Source organism: Cydia splendana, chromosome 18 (assembly GCF_910591565.1).
Source record: "Cydia splendana chromosome 18, ilCydSple1.2, whole genome shotgun sequence".
NCBI lineage: Eukaryota > Metazoa > Arthropoda > Insecta > Lepidoptera > Tortricidae > Cydia > Cydia splendana.
In genome coordinates, this window is record NC_085977.1 from 2,187,790 (window position 1) to 2,210,762 (window position 22,973).

The 22,973-nt window shown below is 38.3% G+C and overlaps 2 protein-coding genes and 1 non-coding gene across 3 annotated transcripts; all 3 read left to right on the top strand.

The window, feature by feature from the left end:
- The first annotated feature begins 884 nt into the window (after positions 1-884).
- On the top strand, positions 885-6,943 carry LOC134799319 (uncharacterized). The gene has a single exon (XM_063771703.1). The coding sequence runs from the start codon at positions 1,352-1,354 to the stop codon at positions 6,929-6,931; it is 5,580 nt and encodes a 1,859-aa protein (XP_063627773.1). The 5' UTR covers positions 885-1,351; the 3' UTR covers positions 6,932-6,943.
- Positions 6,944-8,577: 1,634 nt separating this feature from the next.
- LOC134799374 (intraflagellar transport protein 46 homolog) lies at positions 8,578-22,890 on the top strand. The gene is made up of 8 exons (XM_063771784.1): positions 8,578-8,983; positions 9,057-9,177; positions 10,339-10,495; positions 14,814-14,980; positions 16,468-16,568; positions 19,624-19,736; positions 21,965-22,085; positions 22,733-22,890. Exons 1-8 carry the CDS (start codon positions 8,717-8,719, stop codon positions 22,880-22,882), a joined length of 1,197 nt encoding a protein of 398 aa, XP_063627854.1. The 5' UTR covers positions 8,578-8,716; the 3' UTR covers positions 22,883-22,890.
- Positions 11,889-11,961, top strand: Trnad-auc (transfer RNA aspartic acid (anticodon AUC)). The gene has a single exon. It is a non-coding gene; the product is annotated as a tRNA-Asp (tRNA).
- Positions 22,891-22,973: the final 83 nt, after the last annotated feature.

Genomic DNA, 22,973 nt, shown 5'->3' on the forward strand with positions numbered 1-22,973 from the left:
GTTATTGATGATTTTGTCAACCAATTTGTACATAGGAAAACAATGTAAATGCCTATGTGAGTAAATGGTAAATGTTTAGTTTTTTTTTATTTCACACCCCAAAGGTACTTGTTGCAGGTTTTTTTTTTTCTTAAATAAAATACTTTATCGTCACTGATGAAGGGGGGCGGCAAATCAAAATGGCCCGGGGCGCCAAATTTGTAAATACGCCTCTGAAGACACACACTGTATAATGTAAGCACATATTCCTAATAGAAATATGCCTGTAGATGTTTGTTTCTCTTAATATAATAGGTATTTTTGTGAAAGATCATATATTATTGTTTGAATTTGACTGAATAATATTAACTTTATTCACTTAAATATACAATTATAGTTCAATGACACGATCTATGTTCACATAATTATAATAAATTGTGTTACTTATAAATTATACCATTAGCAATTTTGTTTAAAATTTGTGGTAACATGATGGCAACATTTATTTAAAATAGTTCATAAAGGTTGTTTCAACTACTCAAATGATGCTCTTAATAATGTTACATCTTACATTTACATTTTTTACATCGTAGTTATATCTAAATTAGACAAAATAAAGAACAATTAAATTATTTACCATAAACGAATAATAATAAAGGTGCTGCTGAATTCAAAGCATCTCGCAAACTTCACAAACGATACTCACTGTGTGCCATTCACGTGCAAGCATTTTATCGAAATACAATTTGTAATAATAACTCATACATATTACATCCGATAAAAGTCTTTTATTGTAAGAATGTACCATTTCAAAGAAAAAGTATAATATTTTATAAAAGTTACATTATATTATTTAAAATAAATGATTGATAAATGATTGGTAGTGTATGATAGCTTTAAAAATGTTTGATGTTTAAACTGACACTACTGTCAGTTGAAATATAAAAAAATCACCGGATTCAAACAACGGTCGTCGCTGTGAGTTTACGCTCGAGCTCAACCGCTTTTTGGCAAGTTTCCCTCGGGCGCGCGCGTTACATAAAACGAACGTCGCTCTGCGTGCACCACAAAAAGGATAAAAATAGATTTTCAGTGTGTGTTGCGCGCATTCAGCGCCGACATTTTTGTTTTCAAATGACATACATACCGAGACGACGCTCGTATTACGTATTAGAAATCTAAAGTGAAACTTACTGAAATCGGTTAACTGTAAACATTGTACTGATTTTTTGTTTGCATCTCGTCTCCTGATTGACGTGCAGAGTGAAATAGAATATTCATTGTGGATGTGAACGCGTTCGTGGTGGTTTACAGTTCCTATGGATTTGTTCGAGTGAATATTGTAGTGCCAAGTGAATAATAAACTATTAAAATGGCTCAGCACGCGGAGCCGATGGACATAGACGACGAAGGTGATTTTGATAATAAGGAAAACACATATCAACACAGCAATGTGCTTTCAAAGACTCCTTGTACTGAGAAAGGATATGAGGAGCTAGATGTGTCTGAGCTCAACATGAAGCTGAGATATTCCATCACTCCGGCAGCCTCACCTATGTCTAAAAGTATGTCACATTGCTTGGACAACCGACAAAATAACTTAGCAGATGAGTCTCTCAACAACACAGTCATTAATGAGTATGAAAATAATTTAACTCGCTCCTTAAATTCCACTTTGAACAAAACTGAAGTAAAGACATCGAAAATATTACCTTTGCAAGCTTTGCCAACAGATGTTGACGGCAACAGGAGTTCTGTTCTTCGATCTTTGGACCCTGAAGCCGGCAATGACATTACTATAACTGTAAGTAATGAAAATGAAATTGACAATCTTTCATTTCCAAGCTCATCCTCCTCTATGGCTCAAACTCCCGAAGCAACGACACCGACCAAAGAAATACCAAAGCAAGATGGTGGTTCTCCGATCATGAGAGGGCTCAAGTCCGTGTTAAGTATGTTCAGATCCTCACAGAGCCCCATACCACCCGAGGAAGAGGATCCCAAGGCATTGCAGCCTGTAGTAAGTCCTGCCGATGTGCCATTACCAGACTCTAAGCCTAGAGCCGTTGCCTCAACTCCAAAGAGTGAGAACAATAAAGAAAAAAGCCTGTCCAGAAGAAACAGTCCACACAAAGAAAGCATAGTATTTAATGAAGATTTAGAAAAAGAATTGCAATGGAATGATGACTCAACTATTGTGTTTAGTACAGAGAAGATCCCAATACACAAGTTATTTTTCCAAGACAAGCCCTCCAAATCTTTAAATGAAAATTTTCAACAAGAAGATGCCAATTCCACTGTTGAATACATGGATGTTTCATACAATGATTTGTCTATAAAAGACAGAACTTTAAATGGAACTGTAAATAAAAGCAAAGTAAATGAATTGGCTGAGTCAGATGGAGAATTTGTTGATTGTGAAACTACCTTTACACAAAATGAAGCTAACTCTAACACTGAAGAAGTGAATACAAAAACCAATGATGTTCAACCTCCAAATGCACCTGAAAAAGAATTAGTGGAAAAAGTTACAACAGTTGTGGAACCATTTACATTAGATACAACTAAAGATATAATTAACTCAATAGATGTTTCTCATGTTATCATAGGAGATCATGGAAACTCACTCGATTTTTCTACTACTGATATTGTTAATCAATTGTCTGACCTTATAAACGAATCTGAAACAAGCGCAACATCTGAAATTTCTGTTAAAAATAAAGACTATGTAGTTTTGCAAAACACAAATAAAACTCAAACAGAATTGCCAGAAAACCAAGTAACAAGCCCTGTCAACATTGCTACAGATTCCACTCCTACAGTTCAGGTAAGCAATGAAAATGAGAATTTAGTTCATACATCAGATATTGTTTGTAATACTATTCTGCCTCATATAGTATCTGTTGAACCTAAAAATAGTTTAGCCCCTGTTGATGCTGATAATGTAACAACTCGTGAAGTTGCTGCTCCAATGCCATTTCCTAATGAAACTGAAACCACAAAGACATCAGAAAGAACAAGTGAAAGTGCTATTACTTACCCCTCACCAGTTGACATTCCTTTACCAAATGACGATGATATTAATGATAATTTAGATGAAAATATATGTAATGATTTGCAAGATAAAGACACGCTTAATGCAAATACCTCTCAATATTCGCTGATGGCAGCCCTAGATAAATCAATTGCCGAGGCAACCCCCGATGTCCAACATACGCAAGTTGAATCACAAAACCATATTATCGCTTGTCCACCCAATTTATTACCTAGTGATGTTCCATTACCCAATAAAGATGAAGAAGATTCCGTAAAAACTAATATTACGCACGAAGCTATTACTGTAGTTCTTGATCCTGCACAATCATCTGTTACTGAAAAACCCGACGCTTCAAATTCTGACGTTTTTAATGACGTCATCAATGTACCGATGACTGACACAACTGTTCACATACCTGATTTAGATACTAAGGCTGGAAGCTTAGAAGCTAATAACCCGTGTCCGCCCAGCGTATCTCCCAATGATATCCCACTACCCGGTATGGATGACGACAATGTCAATGACACCCAAGATTTAGCGCAACAAGCTGTAGCTAGTGAATCGCTTCAACATGTTGCTGAAAAAGTAGACCAAGTTTCAATTGAAGACAGTACACCGAAAGTTCACACAAGTCTTGAAAGCGCTGTCGTCAAATCAGCTGATATTGATCGTGTTGGAAGCGAAATAGTGGATGTTGCCATTGTAAACACAATGCCGAATTTAGTTAAACCAGAAGAAGAACACATGGAAATATCTTTTGTTGAATCTAACAACAAATTTTCCGAATCCATTAATATGGACGTAAGTATGGTTGATGCAAACAGAAAGGTAGAAGCTGTTGGCCAACCAGAGTTAAGTCAAATAGACACTCAATCATTTAATATCATGCCTGAGTTACCTGAAATAGCTAATGACAATATCATGTCTGCTATTACCGATATTGTTAATGACGAAAATCTTGCTCAAGAAAATAAACAAATAATGGACAATGTTCAACTGGAGACTGAAAATAAAATTGTAAAAAGTATAAATAAAGAAATGACACCAGACACTGTCACGGACAAAGATTTGACGGTAAATGATGAATCAAAACCTGAAAGTTCTCATTTACCCACTTTACCTAAAACGGGAGTATCTAAAAATGAAACGAAGATTATGGTTGATAATAACGCCCCAAAAATCGAAGAATTAAAAATACACGATGTAGGTGTTCCAGCCGTTCCGGATATAGTTAGAGAATTGAATACGACAACTACGTCATCGATAGTTGCCACTGTACCTACAGATCCTTACGAAAAAGAAATTTGCGACGGCAAAGACAACATCATTCTTCCACATCAACCGGAGGGCTCTGACACTACAATTCATTTAGATTCTACTCATAGGGCAGAAAGCCCAAAATGTGAAGAAAAAATAGATGAAGAAATAATTTTATCAGAAAGCAATAGTCCATTTGTATCAATGTCAGCTGAAGAGGAATTTGATCCTGAATCGAAAAAGGATGATTTTGAAAAGATTGATAATCCATTTTCGACAGAATCGAAAGTTGCCCAGTCACCGCTGATATCTCCTAAAATTGTTTCTAAGGGATATAACTTTAACTTTGATGACATTGATAATATCAATCCTTTTGCTACCAAAACTAAAATTAGAATGTCACCACCACCTGGTGCTTCTCCAAATAATTCACTAACGTCAGAAAAGCTTAACAAAACAGAAATTGTAGAGCCTTTAAAGAGCGCAAAGGACGTCAATAGAAGAAAGTCAATGCCAGAGAGAAAGAAGCCTTTAAAAGCAAAGAGGCATTTGAATTCTAGTGTCGATAGTACAGAAAAAGCTTCACCACAGACAACTCCATCTAAAAACGATGACGCTAAAAGCCCTGCTAAAATTCAAAACGAACAAGAACAACCACAGTTGAGCCAACCAGAACTACACCAACATGACATCAGTACTGTCGCTCCTGTCAAGGAAGAGGTTAATACTGATAGCATTGATGTCGCTATACCATCGGAAATCATTACCCATGAAGACAAAGTTAAAAAAGAACCTACACCTACTCCAAGTTTAGACTATCCCAAAGATGAAACCGTGAAGACAGAAGACAAAATAAATTTAGCACAAAATAACGAAGCTAAAGTAGTTGAAGATGTCGTTATGAGTGCTAGTGATAAATCTCCAGCAAAACCAGATACCTCCTCTTCGGAACAATCGACATATTTCTCTGCGGGCGCTTCATCTACCGAACTGACAGAATCGAAAAACGTATTCAATTTGCCTGAACTAGACGGTTCTAATCCATTTGCAACCAAATCTAAAATACGCCAATCACCACCGAGAGATTTCGATATAGATAATCCATTTGCCACTAAAAGTAAAATTAAGTCCTCTCCGGATACATCACTCATTGTTACAGAGACAAATTGTAATGATACTGTAACAACAGGCAATGAAGAGGAATTAAAAGAAGCGAATTGCAGTGGATCGTCTAAAACAAGTGACGAAAAAGATGTCACTGTCCATGAGGTTCACACTGAAGATGAAGATACTCTAGAAGGACCCTTCCTCGAAGCCGACGATGGCAACGAAGGTGAAAACATACCCGAGCTACCCGAGGATAAAGTAGACGTGGTAGATTTTGATAATATTCATCAGCAAGATAACGATGATCCTGCTGAAATGTTTATAGACGCAGAAGCTTTTGAATTTTTGATGAATCAAAATAAAACAGATGAGGTCGCTTACAGCGGGAAAGAGAGCTTATTCCTCAAGTTTGATCCACTTTTTGCGAGAAGAGTTACGTCAGAAGGTATGGCAGCTGCATTAAATGATATAAAAAGAAAACAGATTACTCCCAAGAAAGCGCCCAGACAGGCAACTCCCAAGGAAGTTGAACTGTTGTCATTTGAGAAGCCTATTGCTGGACCTTCAGATTTGAATGGTACATATGAAGCTCAAAGTGTGGTCGAGGAAAGATCCGATGATATGAACGTCACAGCATCGAAGCCGATGATGGCCGTCACGCCAGCTGTTAATCCAGTTGTGACGCCTAGAAAATCTTTGACGCCTAATAGAACAAACAGGCTTTCTATGACGTTTACTTCACCGGCCATGGCAGTGATTGATAGGCTTCTGTCGTTAAGCGGCAACAGCCCGTCCGCAGGCCTCGATACGACAGTTACACATGTTGACAGATCACACAGTGAGACAGACCAAGCTCTTACACAACTTAGAGAACTGTTAGCTGAAAAGGAAATTCATGTGTACAACTTGAGATGTGAAACTAAGGAACTAAAAGACAGATTATCAACTTTAGAAACTCAGATGAAAGCTCTAGAAGCGGAGGGCGCAGAGAGATTAAAGAAAGTTAACGAATTAAATGAGAATCTAGCTGAAAAGACGAAAATGAACAGGAACATGGCGGCAGTGGTAGAAGAGTACGAACGGACCATCGCTAGTTTAATATCAGAAACTGAACAAGACAAGAAACGGTTCGCCGAAGAACGCAGTCAGCTTATTAGAGATAGGGACGAGCAGACGGCGCATCTAGCCAGCATGGAGGTCTCTTTCAACGACCTTCACAGCAAATATGAGAAGAGTAAACAAGTGATATTGGGTTACAAAACAAATGAAGAAGCATATAAAAAGTCTATACAAGAATTTGAGGAGAATCTCGCGAAAATGCACACGAATTATGAGCTGCTGAAACAGCACGCGACTTCGAAACTTAATCACGCGAACCAGGAGTTAGAGAAGATTAATAAAGCTCACGAGGGGGAAATTTTGAAATTCAACGCTATGCTGAAGCGTAAAGAGGTTCACATCACGTCGCTGGAAGAAAGTCTCACGCAGAAAACCAAAGCGAACGAGGAACTGACGGCCATATGTGATGAACTCATCAACAAAGTCGGTTGAACTAATTTTAGTCCTACATAAACATAAATGTTTTATCGTTTTCCTGATGTATGAACAGATTGATATCTCGGGGCTTGTTGCTTGTGTGCTTATCGCGAGTAAGCACTGCCAATGTGAGCTGGTCTCCTTGTTTCAATGTGCCAAATAAAATGTACATCTAAAACAAATTTTCCTCCTGAAGACTGCAAATTGTGATAAAAAATTCAATTGGGTATAATTCGATGTGTGTCCATTGTTGCTATTTGTTTATTAGTATGAAGACGTAACTAAATAGTATATAATTTTAAATAACGTGCCGTAAATTATGTGCCTAACACTTTTTGTACTATGCTGGTCATAATGAAAATGTGTTATTGTGTCAATTAATTGCATATTCTTATAATTCTTCCGTATAAATCCATTTTCCGTAGATATTTTATAATTGTGAATAGTGTATATTTTTGCATGTTTAGCTGTATTTTTGTAATCTTAAAATATTTATGTCTAGAGAACATATTTTTCGGCAGTTTACTCGTGAAATTCATCTTGATGCCTACTCAACATATTTTTATAAATTTGTATTGAATATACTGTTTCCACATCATGAAATAATTGAAATTATATAACATAATTTTTATAGACATTCTGAGTGTTATATTAGCGTTGGCGGATCTCTCATCAAAATAATTATGCTTAGTATATTTTTATAAGATATCAATACTTTTTAACAGTGTTTCATATAATTTCGAAATATTTTTAGAAAGGAAATTGTACATGTTTGAGAATTGAAATGGTATTTTATCCGCAATTGTTTCAATGTTACAATTATGTTTTGTATTATAATAGATAATAGACTATGTTAGTTATTAAAGTTCTTGACTTTTTAAAATAATTGTTTCACTTCTATGAAATTTGACCCAAATTTTTCTAAAAGCTAGAATAAAAAGGATGGGATAAAGCGGCTGTCCTGTTTACGATTCCTAAAGGATAGGAATCGTAAACAGGACAGCCGCAGATTTACAACTAAATTAACACGTTCTGCACTAATTATATATGTAAACTCAAACGGGGCTTTATAGTGCACTTACTTTTATAATTTGTCCTGACGTTTCGAACGTGACATGAATATGAGATTCTTGGTCGCACTCGCAGGGGTAGGCTCAAAAACAAAAGTAGGTAGACTAAGAGGTAGACTCTGTTTGGAAAGAGAAGAGTTGTGGAATGTATTGGATCCCATACATTCTACAACTCTTCTCTTTCCGCACAGACTCTAGGTAAGTATAAGATATTCTTTTTTATGATTTTAGCCGTTTAACTTTATGTACCTAAACTATCTAATATAGCAACAACAGTAACTGTTTTGATTAGGTATTCATGTAAATCCGGTAGTAGCCAATATTGTGAAGATAATTATAATCTTATTATGATTATAATTATATACGTTTATTAGATTAGAAAAAAATAGCTCCAATATCTCCTCATGTATTGAGAGGAAAGGTTTAATAATTTTCCATAAATAAGTAACTGATTCATGTCGTTAACTGTACTTATTCCCAAGTAAAGCTATCGTTTACAACGGTCAATGCTCTTGTTTAGGAATACGCCTATAAAGATGTCATATTTTGAACGGTAATTTACCGTCGGGTAAATGCATGTGATACACCGACACGTTCTCCAGTACCATGCCGTGCCAAGCTATATCCGCAAGTCATTATTTTTCACAAAAATTCCTAGTTTCCGAGGGCATTGCTCGACTCTTTTTGCCCAAGAGCTCGACCAGGGAGGTTCGCTCGCGCGCGCGTTGCCATGGCAATGCGGGACAAACACTGTCAAACGTATCACGAGGATAGCGAAGTTATCAGCGATCCTGTCCGTATGTATGACGAAACAGTGGAGGTCAACGCTAGGGAAGTCGATAGTCCTTCCAGCTCTGACGAAGAAGTGGTCAAAGCGGCCATGTCCAAGTTTAACCCGCCAGCGCGTCACACGGCGCGACACGATTTCGACTCGGAAAGCGAAAGCGATTCGGACCCTGAGAATGAGAATTTCTTAAACAATATCAAGAGAGATGCGGTAAGATATCTTTAATTATATGTGAGATTGTTTGTTATCTAATTGTCCGTTTATGGCCGATTGTGTAATGCAGAGTCCGGAACGGAAGGCGCCCGAGAAAGCTGAGCTATCGAAGCAATCTTCGAAGGATGAGAGCGTCAAAGATCGGTCGGTCAGGTCGACGACTAAACGGCCGGATTCTTCGGAAAATTCAGGTACGAAAACACCGTATCCTAATGAGGAAATAGTCGTCTAAATTGTAAATCTTTCTTTTCCATATTTCCTAATTTATTTGAATGTTTATATATTTTATGAGAGCGTAATACAGATGTAGTTCATAATTGTTTTCCATCGTATTTTCTCGGAAACGTTCGTATTTTTCATGCTACTTCAGTCAACCTCAGTACTTTTTGTTCCGATACTGACTGAAATAGCGACATGTTCGTACGTTTCCGTGAAAATACGATGGAAAATAATTATGCACTACCTACATCGTAGTTAAGGATAGAAAATGCCGTTTTCTTCTGGCAGGTTTTCTTAGCTAGTTTCTTTACTATATTATGCATACGCATTAATATAAATATACTAAGCTGCTAGGTATGTGTGATGACGAGATTTATCTTATTTGTCACATCCTTTGTCCTTTACGGTGTGTAATGTAAATCAGCATTTAAATTGAGCCGAGACTTCGCGTAGGTGTATAAAGGTATTGGCAAAAAACTTACCGTTATTCACTTTTGATAATATTGGCTGGCAAAAATGCATTGTGTTTTTGATTGGGTTTTCATACCGGTTGCCAAACTCTCGACACACTAATTAATTGATCAACGTTGCAATAATACCTATGTTACACAATGAGCGCCGCAAAAATATCTGACACGATCTTGTTTGTAAAGCCATAAGTAAAGAGCGTGTCACATATTTTTGCGGCCTTCTAAGAGTTACATATTATTGCAGGTGACTGTACCAGCGTATTATTTTAGTTCAGCATATGCATATGTCTATAGTTGACTTGGCAAATCTGTGAACATGTCGTATCTTAGCACGGAATCGATATCGATTTTGAACATACGGGCGTCATTGTTTCGTATTAAGTACTTTCATTGTTCAGTGCGTTTTTATGTCTTGTTTCCTTATTGAGTTTAATTATTTTATAAGTAAATATGGTAACTTTCGTTAGGTGCACAGATAAATGTAATAAACTGTAGACCAATTGAATTTATTTACTTTCTGGCGAACCTATTTATCAGTAAAAAAGCTCTGATAAAAATATGGAAAATCGATCCTTCACACGTAGGTACATTTTTCCATTGGCTGTGTTTTTTAGTGACATAATTACTTTGCCAGACATTATACAGTTTTTTTATTCGAGCCAGAAAGCGACAGTGCAGAACTGGGTCTGGACCGGCCTCTAGCCAGCGGAAAGAAGCGAACCGGTGTGGTGATACCAGCTGAGGGGGCCTATGACCCCAAGCAGTTCCAGGATCTGAAGGTGCCAGCTGACATGGAGAACATCTTCCAGTACATCATGAAGTGAGTAACAATGGGGTTGGCCGGTCGTAGTAGAAGATGGCGCCAGCATAGCTTGCCCTGTCAATCCCTAAATTTGTGTTAAATTTTTGTTATTTCAATGGAAGTGCCCTGGACGCCAGCCCTTTAAGCCAAATTTCATAGAAAAAGTGACAAGCTATGATGGCGCCATCTACGCAAACCTTTGACAGTTGCCAACCCCATTTAATGACTTGTTTTTATATTAGGTACAGAGTACAGATCAGAGAGAGCTAATGATACCACAAGGTTTGTTATAAAGGAAAAATTCACTGCCCCAGCCCCCAGCCCCGAGCAGGAAACGCTCTTTAAGCATGTAGGATATAGTGGAAATATTCGCTGCTCACGGAAAAGTCTCGGCAGTTCAGAGCGGCGGGCTGGTATCCCAAAGTAGCGAAATGGAGTCTCGGCCTAGGGGCCGATACTGACGGACTGCAACCCGACTGCAACTGATATGGGAACTGCACGCCAACTGCAACGTCGGCATGCAGTTCCGTACCGGCCCTAAGCTGAGAATTTTATTTTTATCCTTTGTTTCCAAAGTTTGAGAGCGATATGTCATTGATTGACTAATTATGTATATCCATTTCTAAGTGACATCCATCTTCACACTCGTGCACTGCTGTAATCTGAAAATTCTACAGTAAAATTGAATATTTTTTCCATTAATCATTCTACAATACAAATAAAAATAAATTACGCTGTATTTTCTTTCAACTGCAATTTCATTTTTTACCGTTTATTAGCGAAACCGCTGAAGCGTGCCGGAACATGGCGGTCCTCTAAATATTCAGTAGTTGATTATAAATGCCGTTTATAACGGACTTTATTATCTGAATGTAATGAATGTATGGTTAAGAGCCGATACAATGGCTATACCGCTTTGCTTTGATAACTACCACAGCAAAGCTAGATGGTACCTGCTTAATTAAATTTATTGCAGATGTTAAATTTTATTGAAGTAGGTAACGACACCGAGAGTACAATTACAGTACAGGCACGCAACGCAAGCGATGTGACATTTGTCATATTAAATTTAAAAGTGGAAAAATTACTGTCTTGGGTGAGACTTGAACTCACGGCCTCTGGATTAATGGCAGGGCGCTGGAGTATCAATCCAGAGGCCGTGAGTTCAAGTCTCACCCAAGACAGTAATTTTTCCACTTTTAAATTTATTCTAAGCTTAATAGCATCGTTCGCAGACGTTTCTGCTTGTTAAAAATTAAAATGAGTATGGGTAGCACATCGTAACTGGTGAATTTCCAATATGACTTGGAACTCCGGTGGCCGTTTAAGAAGTGTAACACTCTTGCGGTTGATGTCGCTATGGTCCCCTTGACCTATAATATGGTGGAAAGATTTGCTGGCTATGGCTGAGGTCTTGGTGGCTCAGATGGCAGAGCGCTGGAGTATCAATCCAGAGGCCGTGAGTTCAAGTCTCACCCAAGACAGTAATTTTTCCACTTTTAAATTTATTCTAAGCTTAATAGCATCGTTCGCAGACGTTCCTGCTTGTTAAAAATTAAAATTTGTCATATTATTTCATACATTTCATTCCCGTTGCCAAAGCTAGGGCTTTCAGCGATTGGTTCAAACATTACTACATTTAACAAGACAAAGTCACATAAGAACATCCAACAAGCCTGCCGTACTAATAAGCAATGGGTAGCCATGTATGGAGTAACTAAGCACTTTTTGAACAATATGTAGATACTTACTGTAAGTAAGTACAATAATTGCGTTAAAACTGTATATTCACTCAAAAATGCTAAACATCTCGTAGAAGACAAGTTTCCTGAAACAGAGTCATCGGTTCGTTGACATTGGCTTAAAAATGTTTTCCGAGTTTTGTTGATATCGAACGCTTCCTAGCCAAAACACAGTAACAACCTATGTGATTAATGTGCAGTTACTACGTTTTTTGTTTTAAAACAATACGGAGTTGAGCTACGTAAACATTCGCCTACTTACAACGTGACGTATTTTGTTTTGAGATTGAAAATAAAATTCAAAGCATTTCATTTGATCTTCTGAGTCACTATTAGCGGTCATGACAAGCATTTTTCATTAACTCGAGAATTCAAGACATTATATATGATCAGAATAATGTGACATAAAGAAATAAACGTAGGTACCTACTGTCTCACGCGACTGACTGACTACAGGACATATGTTAAGCTATATAGGATAGTAATTCCAGCTAAAGATGGTCCAATAAAAATTCAATAGGTACATTTCGGAAGTCGATTAGGTATTTATATGTCCAGCTGCTGAGAAATGTGTCCAGGTAAATAAGACAATATTTAAGTAAAAATGGCGGATTTTAGGCATTCTCTACCAGTCAACGACTGGGTCAAAAAGAGACCTTTATTAGGCGTAGGCTTTAGAATATTTAATTATTTCTATTGGCCACCTGATTTTTTTTTCATAATGTCGAGGTTGGACCTTAAGTTTTCCAGTTATTTTTTTTTTAACCTCGCAGAGTATGGTCAAAAGTTGAAAAACTTTATACACTCTATCTAAAGCTAACAGTGGATGCTTTTCGTATCGGCCGAAATTCAATATCTTCGCTAACGTTCATACTAGCTCTAGCTCTTTCTTCCAGTCGCTCAGTAAGTCTAGAAATAATCTAGTCATTCACACATTAAATTATTAACCAGCTACACTCTTAACTAACCATTGGTATACCTTATTACTTTGCAATAAGGTTCAAAAAAATATCAGAGTTAAGTAACTTCATTTCCAGCTTCATTGCACCCACATTGCACCGCATTGACCGCCCGCGCACTGTCGCTCCACTGACCACGACAGCTAAAATTAGACCGTGTGCTCAATGGGATACAGTTTAAATTTAATTGAATTAATTAGCGGCTGTGTAGGTTGACAGTGTCACAGTTAATTCATTGATCAGGATTTTATTTTATCGGGTTGGGGTTTTAGCGAATTTCGTGAACGGAGGGAACCCACTAAAATGGTCCACAAAACGTCCCGTCCGACTACAAAGTGCTAAATTTGCAAGATTTCCCTTTCGCAAAATAACCTTTCGGCAAAATAGTACGATCAAAAATGCCCAATTTTACACCTCTTGAAACTATGCTGTAATTTAGGTAAAAAAACGAAAACATTCTACGACAGAGTTCATAATGTTATCTAATTTTGTTAAAGTGACGTTTTGGAAATGGGACTTGAAGCAAAAGGTATGATTTTGGACTTTTTTGAAACACATCGACCGATTCGCAGCTTCATTAGCCTTGCTCAAGTCTGTCGATGATCAAATGCTGGAGACATAGTAAACATTTTGCAATTTTCTGTACTTTTTTAAGTATCTCATAGTGCTGGTTATAGTTACACTTTAGTATTGCATTTGTCAGCGTCGGTCAACATCAACCTCTCGCGAGTGGTATGAATTAGTGGGTTATATTAACTGTAACTACCTACATTACACTTTCGACAAGTTCAACATAAGATTTAGTTGCCAACATTTTACAAGCATTTTGATTAAATTTAAGTATTTATAAATTACTTTTTGTCGATTTATCAAAGCTAGCGTGAATTGAATACATATACACGGTGTAACATGAGGAAACCGAATAATTTTAACAGCGTATTCCTGATCATATTTAGAGACAAAAATGTCCTATAAACTTTTTTGAAATTCGCCTAGTTTCAGAGATAATATTAATTTTAAAAAAAACAAGTTTTTATTTTTACATAGTGTAAAAGGCCTTTTTGATGGTGATGTTGCTGCTATGGGACGTAGTCTAAATATCCTTATTGATAGATGTCAAAAAGTGACAAGTAACACTTTGCATAAAGTAGGTTTAACGAAAAAAAATGTAAATATCAATTTTAAGTGACAAGTTTACCAATAACATTTATTTTTTATGTACAAATACATTCAAAAAAATGAAAAAACAAAACAAAAAAAAAATTTTTTTTTTGGCGAAATTGACCTAAACTTTTATTACATTTTTTCCTTCTTTTGACCTCAGAAATGCGTGGTTAAAATTATTCGGTTTCCTCATGTTACACCGTGTATATTGGAGCAGTGAATTAAATAAATAAAGAATTTTGTATTTGTATAAAGTAAATCAAAATATTGACTGTGTACGTGCGGATAGATAAAACATATGTAATACTAACCACAAAACGATAATTGTTATTTGTCTAGACAAGAACGTATTTTCTACCTCAATTTACTTGTAGACTACGCCACGCCATGGTTCCTACCCTCGTTTTAGGCACTGTAAAATTTCAAGCATTAAAACAAAAACATTTTTGTAAATCATTACCTTTTTGTCAGATACACGCCTCAGAAAATCGACATCGAATTCAAGCTGCAACCGTTCGTACCGGAGTACGTCCCAGCAGTAGGCGACATAGACGCGTTCCTCAAAGTTACCACGCCTGCGCGTGGGGTACGCGGCGAACAGCTCGACGAACAGTTCTTAGAACATATCGACAACCTAGGTAAGTCGCTTGTTACAATTAGTAGGGGATATAGACGCGTTCCTCAAAGTTACCACGCCTGCGCGTGGGGTACGCGGCGAACAGCTCGACGAACAGTTCTTAGAACATATCGACAACCTAGGTAAGTCGCTTGTTACAATTAGTAGGGGATATGGACGCGTTCCTCAAAGTTACCACGCCTGCGCGTGGGGTTCGCGGCGAACAGCTCGACGAACAGTTCTTAGAACATATCGACAACCTAGGTAAGTCGCTTGTTACAATTAGTAGGGGATATAGACGCGTTCCTCAAAGTTACCACGCCTGCGCGTGGGGTACGCGGCGAACAGCTCGACGAACAGTTCTTAGAACATATCGACAACCTAGGTAAGTCGCTTGTTACAATTAGTAGGGGATATAGACGCGTTCCTCAAAGTTACCACGCCTGCGCGTGGGGTTCGCGGCGAACAGCTCGACGAACAGTTCTTAGAACATCGACAACCTAGGTGAGTCGCTTGACTCGCTTGTTACAATCAGTAGGAAATATAGACGCCTTCCTCGAAAGTAATGACGCTGGTGCGAAGCGTGCGCGGGACCTGATGGTGGGGACCCGTGCGGCGAAAAGTTCTTAGAACATATCGACAACCTGGGTGTTACCTAAGTCCGTCATCATATCATTATATCAGGCCTTTATCGCTCACTGCTGAGCACAGGCCTCTCTTCTAGTACGCCACTTGTCCCGATCCTGAGCTAATCCCATCCAGAAGTGACCCGCAATCTTCCAGATGTCATCCACCCAACGAGCCAACGGACGCCACGGGCTTCTTTCATCCAAAAGCGGTCACCATTCTGTTAACATTTTAGTCCACCTGCCATCTGCCTAATAACATGTCCCGCCCAACTCCATTTTAGTTTGGTAATGATGGTTCTGTCCATAGAATATATAAAGAAGATGCATGCGTTCCTTCAAGTAACCACGCCTGGGCGAAGAGTACGTGGCGAATCGGTCATTGAACTGTTCTTAGAACACATCGGCAACGTCGGCATCAACCAGGAAATAACACTACTGGTCTAAGAGCTAGCTACGGAAATAGGTTTGCAATTTATAGAGCAACGAAATCCCTCGTTTATTAATTAATCCGGGCGCCTGGCAGCTGTTCAGCGGTGGGAGTGACAGTGGTTAGGCAACAAAGGGGTTGTAAAAACAATTGAAGGTGTGCAATTTATAGAGGGGACCGAAAACGGGACCTTATAGTAATATAAAAAATAAATTATACACCATTATAAATTGTACACCTTCAATTTATTTCACACCTCTCACACCCACCGCTGAACAGCTGCCAGGCGCCCGAATTAATTGATAATGATAGCATGGCACACAAACTAGAGGGATTTTGTTGCTCTATAAATTGCAAACATATTTCCGTAGCTAGCTCTCCGTCTATAAGTACTGTATCGACACCTCATTGAAGCAGCCTAGGAACCTGTTGATCATTGTATTCACATTACAGGACTAACGGTGCTGGACGAACCAGCAGCGGAGCAGAGCGAGTCAGCCCTGTTGCACCTGCAGTTGCGAGCGCTATCTAAAACTAGCGCCAAGCCCACCGTGGTAAGTTAAACAACTGAAAACTTGACAGTAGGGAATATTACGCGAAACTCTGCGTAGGTAGCGCCACTACCACTATCTGTCACAATCGGGGGGTCTACCGCGAAACAAGAAAATCGACATTTCGTTATCTAACCTCTCTATCACTCTTGCATATTCGAGCGATAAAGAAGCAGATAACTAAATTTCGATTTTCGCGTTTACCGGTAGGCCCTTGTTAACAAACCGCCTTGATGCATCGTCATGATGATGTCATATTTTTTTTTGTTGGTGAAAACTTGTCAAAAAACAGTTTAAGGCACAGTATGTATAAGTTACTCTACGAATTTACTAGAGTCTGTAGTGCTGCACTCTGGCGGCAGAACATTGCAGTAATATCCCCTATCCCCAATGAGGAGCTCTCCAATCTTACCAAATTTTATCAAAATCTGACATATAAATAAAAGTTTTTGGCAAAAATTTCATTTTTGGCAGAAGCTTCTATCGCCGACTGTACTTTTCTTTACACAGGCAACAGCTAATACTCATCGAGCCTATTCTAAAAACCCCAAACACAAGTAGGTTGCGTTGTTTCATCACAGAGTACCCATGGCCAACTCCTGTCTCCATCATCAGATCAGCTCGATTGTACCATCATATTGCATTGTCACCCAACTTACAACTTACAAATTTTCAGCTTCATCGGAAACCGGGAAGTGCGTCAAATTTAACTTGCAAGATTTGACCCGTACAAACATAGTTACATACATCCATAGGTACATTGCAAGTTAAATAAAAGCTTGTAAAATCGGTCCACATAGGTATCAGTAAACTGTAATTGCAATGAGGTTGTTTGAAACCTGCCGACAGTGCGGTGACTGCGGTGAGATGAGTGGAACGGCGCCTATCGCGTTACACGTAGCGTCGTGTTGAAAGCCTGTCAGTGTCAGTTTGTTGACGGCTTATGCTCTAATTCTCGATTCCTACAACATGCGTGAGAGGAGATTGTACGGAATACCATTCTTCAAAGTTTGGCCCTGAACTTGGTTTGATAAAAATCACTATTTTCAGTATATAATACTAGTCCACCCAGATGTATAATTTGCTTCGCGATGTATGGAGTTACTCTTTCTTTCTTTACTTATAACTGTATGTTAATTCGTAGGCTTTTTAACACTCGTTAGAATTAGTTAGAAACAGGTTAGCACTAATAGGATCTACATACGTCATCGATAATTGATTTAATGATGATATATATGTTTACGAGTTTTATAATACTTTGTCGACGATCGATCGGATGCTGCAATGTATTAGGTAATAATTGTATGCGATATTAGCACAGAATAATGGCTCATTTACACGATGCGAGAACTCGCATGTGAGTTTCATTACATTGCGGGTTTTGATCGGTCGGTTGAATTGGACATAACCAACAGTCCGCAATGTAACTAAAATCGCATGCGAGATCGCGCGCCGTCTAAATCAGGCCTAAGTAATAGTATAGCCTGACAAGTTCTTTTTTAGCCCTGATATAATGTCGCTACAAACAGCTTACATATAGCAACAATACGTGTACGTCATGAATAGTCGGGACAGTGTGTATTGGCATCGTGCAAGAGCGAGTGAGGTATACAATTATGTACATGTGAGTTGTAGAAGTATGTTTCCCAATCGAAACCCAATCGAAAGAGCATGTTTAGTTGATAATTAAGTATGAATAACCTATCCGCCATAATTTGATTCTAAATATTCGACCTCCGTATATATATTTACCAGATTCAGTCACTCGTGGTGGTAATGGCTCATTCTTATAATAAATATTTTTGATTATAGCACTAAAGACGCCTTAAATGAGAAAAATAATAATTTAATAATTAATATTCATATTTAGTACAAAACTAACCAGTTTATTACAAACTCACTATGAAAATCAGTACCCGTCATGTCAACAAATAATTTCACAACATTGTTTAATGGAATGCTACTGAATCCCGTATCCTTTTTCTGTCGCAAGTATTTTAATGTATTTTAAATTATTTGTTTAGCATCGGTGTTAATTTTTTTGGGCATTTTGATTGCAAAATCTATTATTATCCTGAAATATTTACAATCATTTTCGATTTGTTTACATCGGTGACATTCAATGACTTTCAATGTCGGATGTCAAACAAAATAATTGCCATTAAAATAAATTAGTTCCATCGAAAATCCGCAACGTGGCGAGGGCTAAAAAGGAACTTGTTAGGCTTTACTACCGTACAGAAAGGACACTTCGTACAAAACCGAAGTTTGACAGCGATTCAGGGTCGATTCATATCCCTTTCTAACTTATGGCACTATCCCTTTCGGCTATTTAGGGTTGTCAAAATTCAGGTCATTATCTACCTAATAATTGCTAAGAGCCGAGTTTGCCCAAAGTCAGGAGTGTCTCTCCCCTGATATTAGTGAGGTTTGTAACCTAACAACAGTATAATTCTATCGTGTGCCAACATATGTATGGTTGTCATGTTAAATGGTGCGCAGCGAATAAATTGGAATAAATGCTTGTTAAATTGTTTTTCTCAACGTTACATTGACACCAGCGAACGAGACGCATCGCATTTAAATTACTAACTATACGGAACAGTTCGATGGAGTAGGTATGGTTAAAATATATACCATGTTTTCGCTTTATGTAGGTATCTCTATTAAAAATATTGTTTGAAGAAATTGAAAATGGTGCTAGGTATAAGTTAAGAAAACTCTTAAGACAATTGAGAGACTGACGTCAAGGAACGGAATTACGGAATATTTAGAAAGGAAGATGTATAGGTATAGTCTCGGAGTAATTAACAATGGAGCCGCCTTTAACAGGCGTTCCCCTCTGTCGAAAAAAGGCGGCCAATGGTCAACCACATGTCAACCATATGTATGGACTGACGTTTATCTGACATGACGTACCTATACATTTGATGTGCCCCTCCCCCGCAAAAAACGGCAGACTATTTTGTACCGAAAATTTTAGACATGGCGTCTCCGTTGGTTATATCCTCCTCTATAGTAGATAAGGAACTTTATTGATTTCTTTTTTTAATTTCAGGTGACAAAGAAGCTGGACAACGCTGAGAAAAACGGCAAAGCGCTCGATCGCTGGATCAAAGACGTGAGCGAGTTACACCGAGCCAAGCCGCCGCCGACCGTCGCTTACTCACGGTAAGTGTGCACATTTCCCACCACCTCCTCATGGTCTTTACTGGCTCACGCCGTACAGACCGAATCGCGGGAGCCGTGCCGAGTACTTGCCGCTTTCAACATTTCGGCGTTTTCAAACCCCGTTACACGTTGCTTCGTGTGTCCTTACAAATGCTGCTTTTTTTTATGTCCCTGGCCTTTCTCATTAGGCAGAAGGCAGGCAGGCAGAGGCAGGCCACTATCTTAGCATCTCGTTTGCCCCCAAATTTGGGCTTAACATAATGTCACGTCATTTAGCGTCGTCTTCACCCTTGAGCCGCTGTCCTCAGTCTTCAAAATACTTAAGTAAGTGTGCATAGTGAACGTAGCGGCGGTGACCATCGGAGCGTCTGGCGCGGTGTCCATGTTATGCTAGTACGGGTCCATATTGGGTTGCATACAAGTTTAGGTCATATCTTTGATGCGCATAACAACTTGTGTCATAATCATCATTGCGCATACAAATTAAAAGTCATATTATTATGTGTCATACATTTTTAGCCATAATATTTGATGACATACTCAGCAGTTGTCATATATTTTTTTGTGCATATAGGTTTCGATTATAATGAATCAAATGTCATACCAGCTAAAAGCATAGTTATCGATACTTATAATGTTTCTACGTATAACGTTTTGTAGCATAATAATTTTCAACCATAATGGTTTACATAATTTTAGCCTCTCAACAACTCCTCGAAAAAAACCTTTTCCCTAATATCCGTCCAAACACTTAATTCGACGGAGCCCCGCTCACGCGGGGCTCCTATTTCTGCGTAGTTTGCCCTTCGGGCATCTAAAGAAACCTAACGAACCTAACCTACCTATTATGATTATTTTCTTTTATAAAACCGTTTCTCCTACTGGAGGGGGCTCCTCTCCTTCGATCTCCTCTTTTATACGGTCTTTGTGTGGTTACGATTATGACATTTATGACTAAAGTAATATTTGCTTCATAGGTTGCTCACAAGCATACATATTTATTATTCATGCTTTGGTTACAAACATTTTGAAACTTTATGACCACTATAAATATATGACTTAACTTTTTATGTCTATATTAATACTATGCACTGCAATACTTCGAACGAAAAACAATTATGGATATCAAGCATATGACTTAAAATTTTATGCGAATTAAATTAATGACTATAAAAATTATGACAACTCATTTATGACAAAAACCCAGTTATGCTCAGGAATAATTCTGGGACTGAAGATTTTTATTACTTACAATTTTATGCATAAAGTGTTATGACAATTTAAAATATGACAAAAGTTGTTATGCGACCAGAGGGAGTCCCTGCTAGTACACATATTGAACCAACGTAGGCCGATCTAAGCTATACGGAGGAATTAGCAATATCACTTGCTCTTTCTATCGCACAAATGCATCCCTTAATTGTTCTACGTTGGTCCAATACGATCCACTACGTGCTTAGAAAAACTTGTACCAGCAAACTATAGCTTCTCGCACTATATACTTTCAGATAGATCGAAGCAAGCTGCGCTAAGAGAGGCGCTCTAACTTTTTATAATCGAGTACAGTTTGACCAGAAAACCTGTAAAACGAGCACCATGACGACTTTCGGTAAAGCGCTCGGCTACCTTGTTCGGTTTCAAAATATTTGAAATGTGCACCCTTTAACCCTCTGAAACCAGGGAACCAAACCATGACCGGCTTACGGAAAAGTGTAGCATGTCCGCCATTTCGGATTCCGAAATAGTCATCACCAAAATGTAGACGAATTATTTCTCTCTATCTATCTCTATTTATCAGCCACGGACGTCCTCTGCTGGATATAGGCTTCCCCTGATGATCGCAACAGATACAGAGTGTTGTCTTTGTCTCGTGTAGACCACACTGACCACATATCATCGCCCACACTCTTAACTGACAGTTCGTAAACCTTATTACAAAAGGCATAACGTCCACCGATGGAGTTAAAAGTGTTGCTGTTTGTACATCGACTCCCCGCGACCCTTACGAGGCCGCCGTCCAAAGAGGAATATATTCGTTATATTAACCTTTTAACCGCCGTAGTCTGATATACAAGACAAACTAAATCGGGCTCATTTCGCCGCGTTCTGATAAATAAGACAAAACATCGTATAACTTCGTGCCCCCCGGCGACACGAGCACGCTCGATGACAAATTCTATGTCGCTTAAAAGGTTAATAATTTAGCGATGAATAATATATATTTTCAGGAAAATGCCCGACATCGACACCCTAATGGAGGAATGGCCAGACAGCGTGGAACAGGCCCTCAACACTGTTGGCTTCCCGCCCGCTACCCTCGACTGCTCACTGTCGCAGTACGCGGAGCTGGTATTGTTTTATTTTATATTAGACCTTTGGTCCCAGGGATATGAGTTCAGAGTTTGTCAGCCAAACAACGACCTTGACAGTTTAAATTTAAAGTTGAACTTAGATTGTTAGAGTTTAGTCAGAGAGCCATGTTTTCAATAGACCCGTTTTTTGTAAAACTATGTACCTACTTGACTTCATGCAGTACCCAATGGCTCTATCATAGTCCTTTTTTTTCAGATTAGTAATTTTATAACTTCAAAAGTAGTGGTATATTTTTCCTCCAAAATCTGAGTAACTATGCACTGAATTATAGTGTTGTTTACATACTGCAATATTAGATATCATAAGAACCCTAGTATTTCGGAAGAAATAGTTAACTACCGCTAATTTTAAGGTTAGAAAAATTCTAATCTTAAAAAAATGGGGTATACCTAATTCGCCCTACAAAGTATTCAAATAGTTCGGTACACCATATATTTTGTATGACCTCCCGAACTATTTGAATAGGTACTTTGGATGCTACCTACAATATGACGCTGACTGTACCTTTTAGAGAATCTTCAGATAATCTTCATTTTGATGGCCTTACTTTATTCTTGATTTGAATAATTTAGCTGTAATTTTTTAAGCGACAAGAAATTTTTTAAATCTTATAATGTTTGCAGGTGTGCGGCATGTTCGACATCCCCGTGGCGGGCGACACGCTGCAGGCGCGCGTGCAGGCGCTCCACCTGCTATTTAGTTTATACACGCATGTTAAGAACTCGCAGTTGTACGCCGAGAGGCAGAAGGAAGAGAAAGAGAGTGTAGGATAAGTTACTAAGTTAATAAATGTTGGTGTTGAAATTTATTGAGTTCTCTTTGTCTCATTAGGTATTTCCACCGTTTCATCATTTCAACGCGCTT

Coding starts and splice junctions, on each gene's coding strand:
- LOC134799319 (XM_063771703.1), top strand. CDS start 1,352: ATGGCTCAGCACGCGGAGCCGATGGACATAGACGACGAAGGTGATTTT.
- LOC134799374 (XM_063771784.1), top strand. CDS start 8,717: ATGGCAATGCGGGACAAACACTGTCAAACGTATCACGAGGATAGCGAA. Junction 8,984..9,056: donor ACAATATCAAGAGAGATGCG/GTAAGATATCTT, acceptor TGTGTAATGCAG/AGTCCGGAACGGAAGGCGCC. Junction 9,178..10,338: donor GGATTCTTCGGAAAATTCAG/GTACGAAAACAC, acceptor TATTCGAGCCAG/AAAGCGACAGTGCAGAACTG.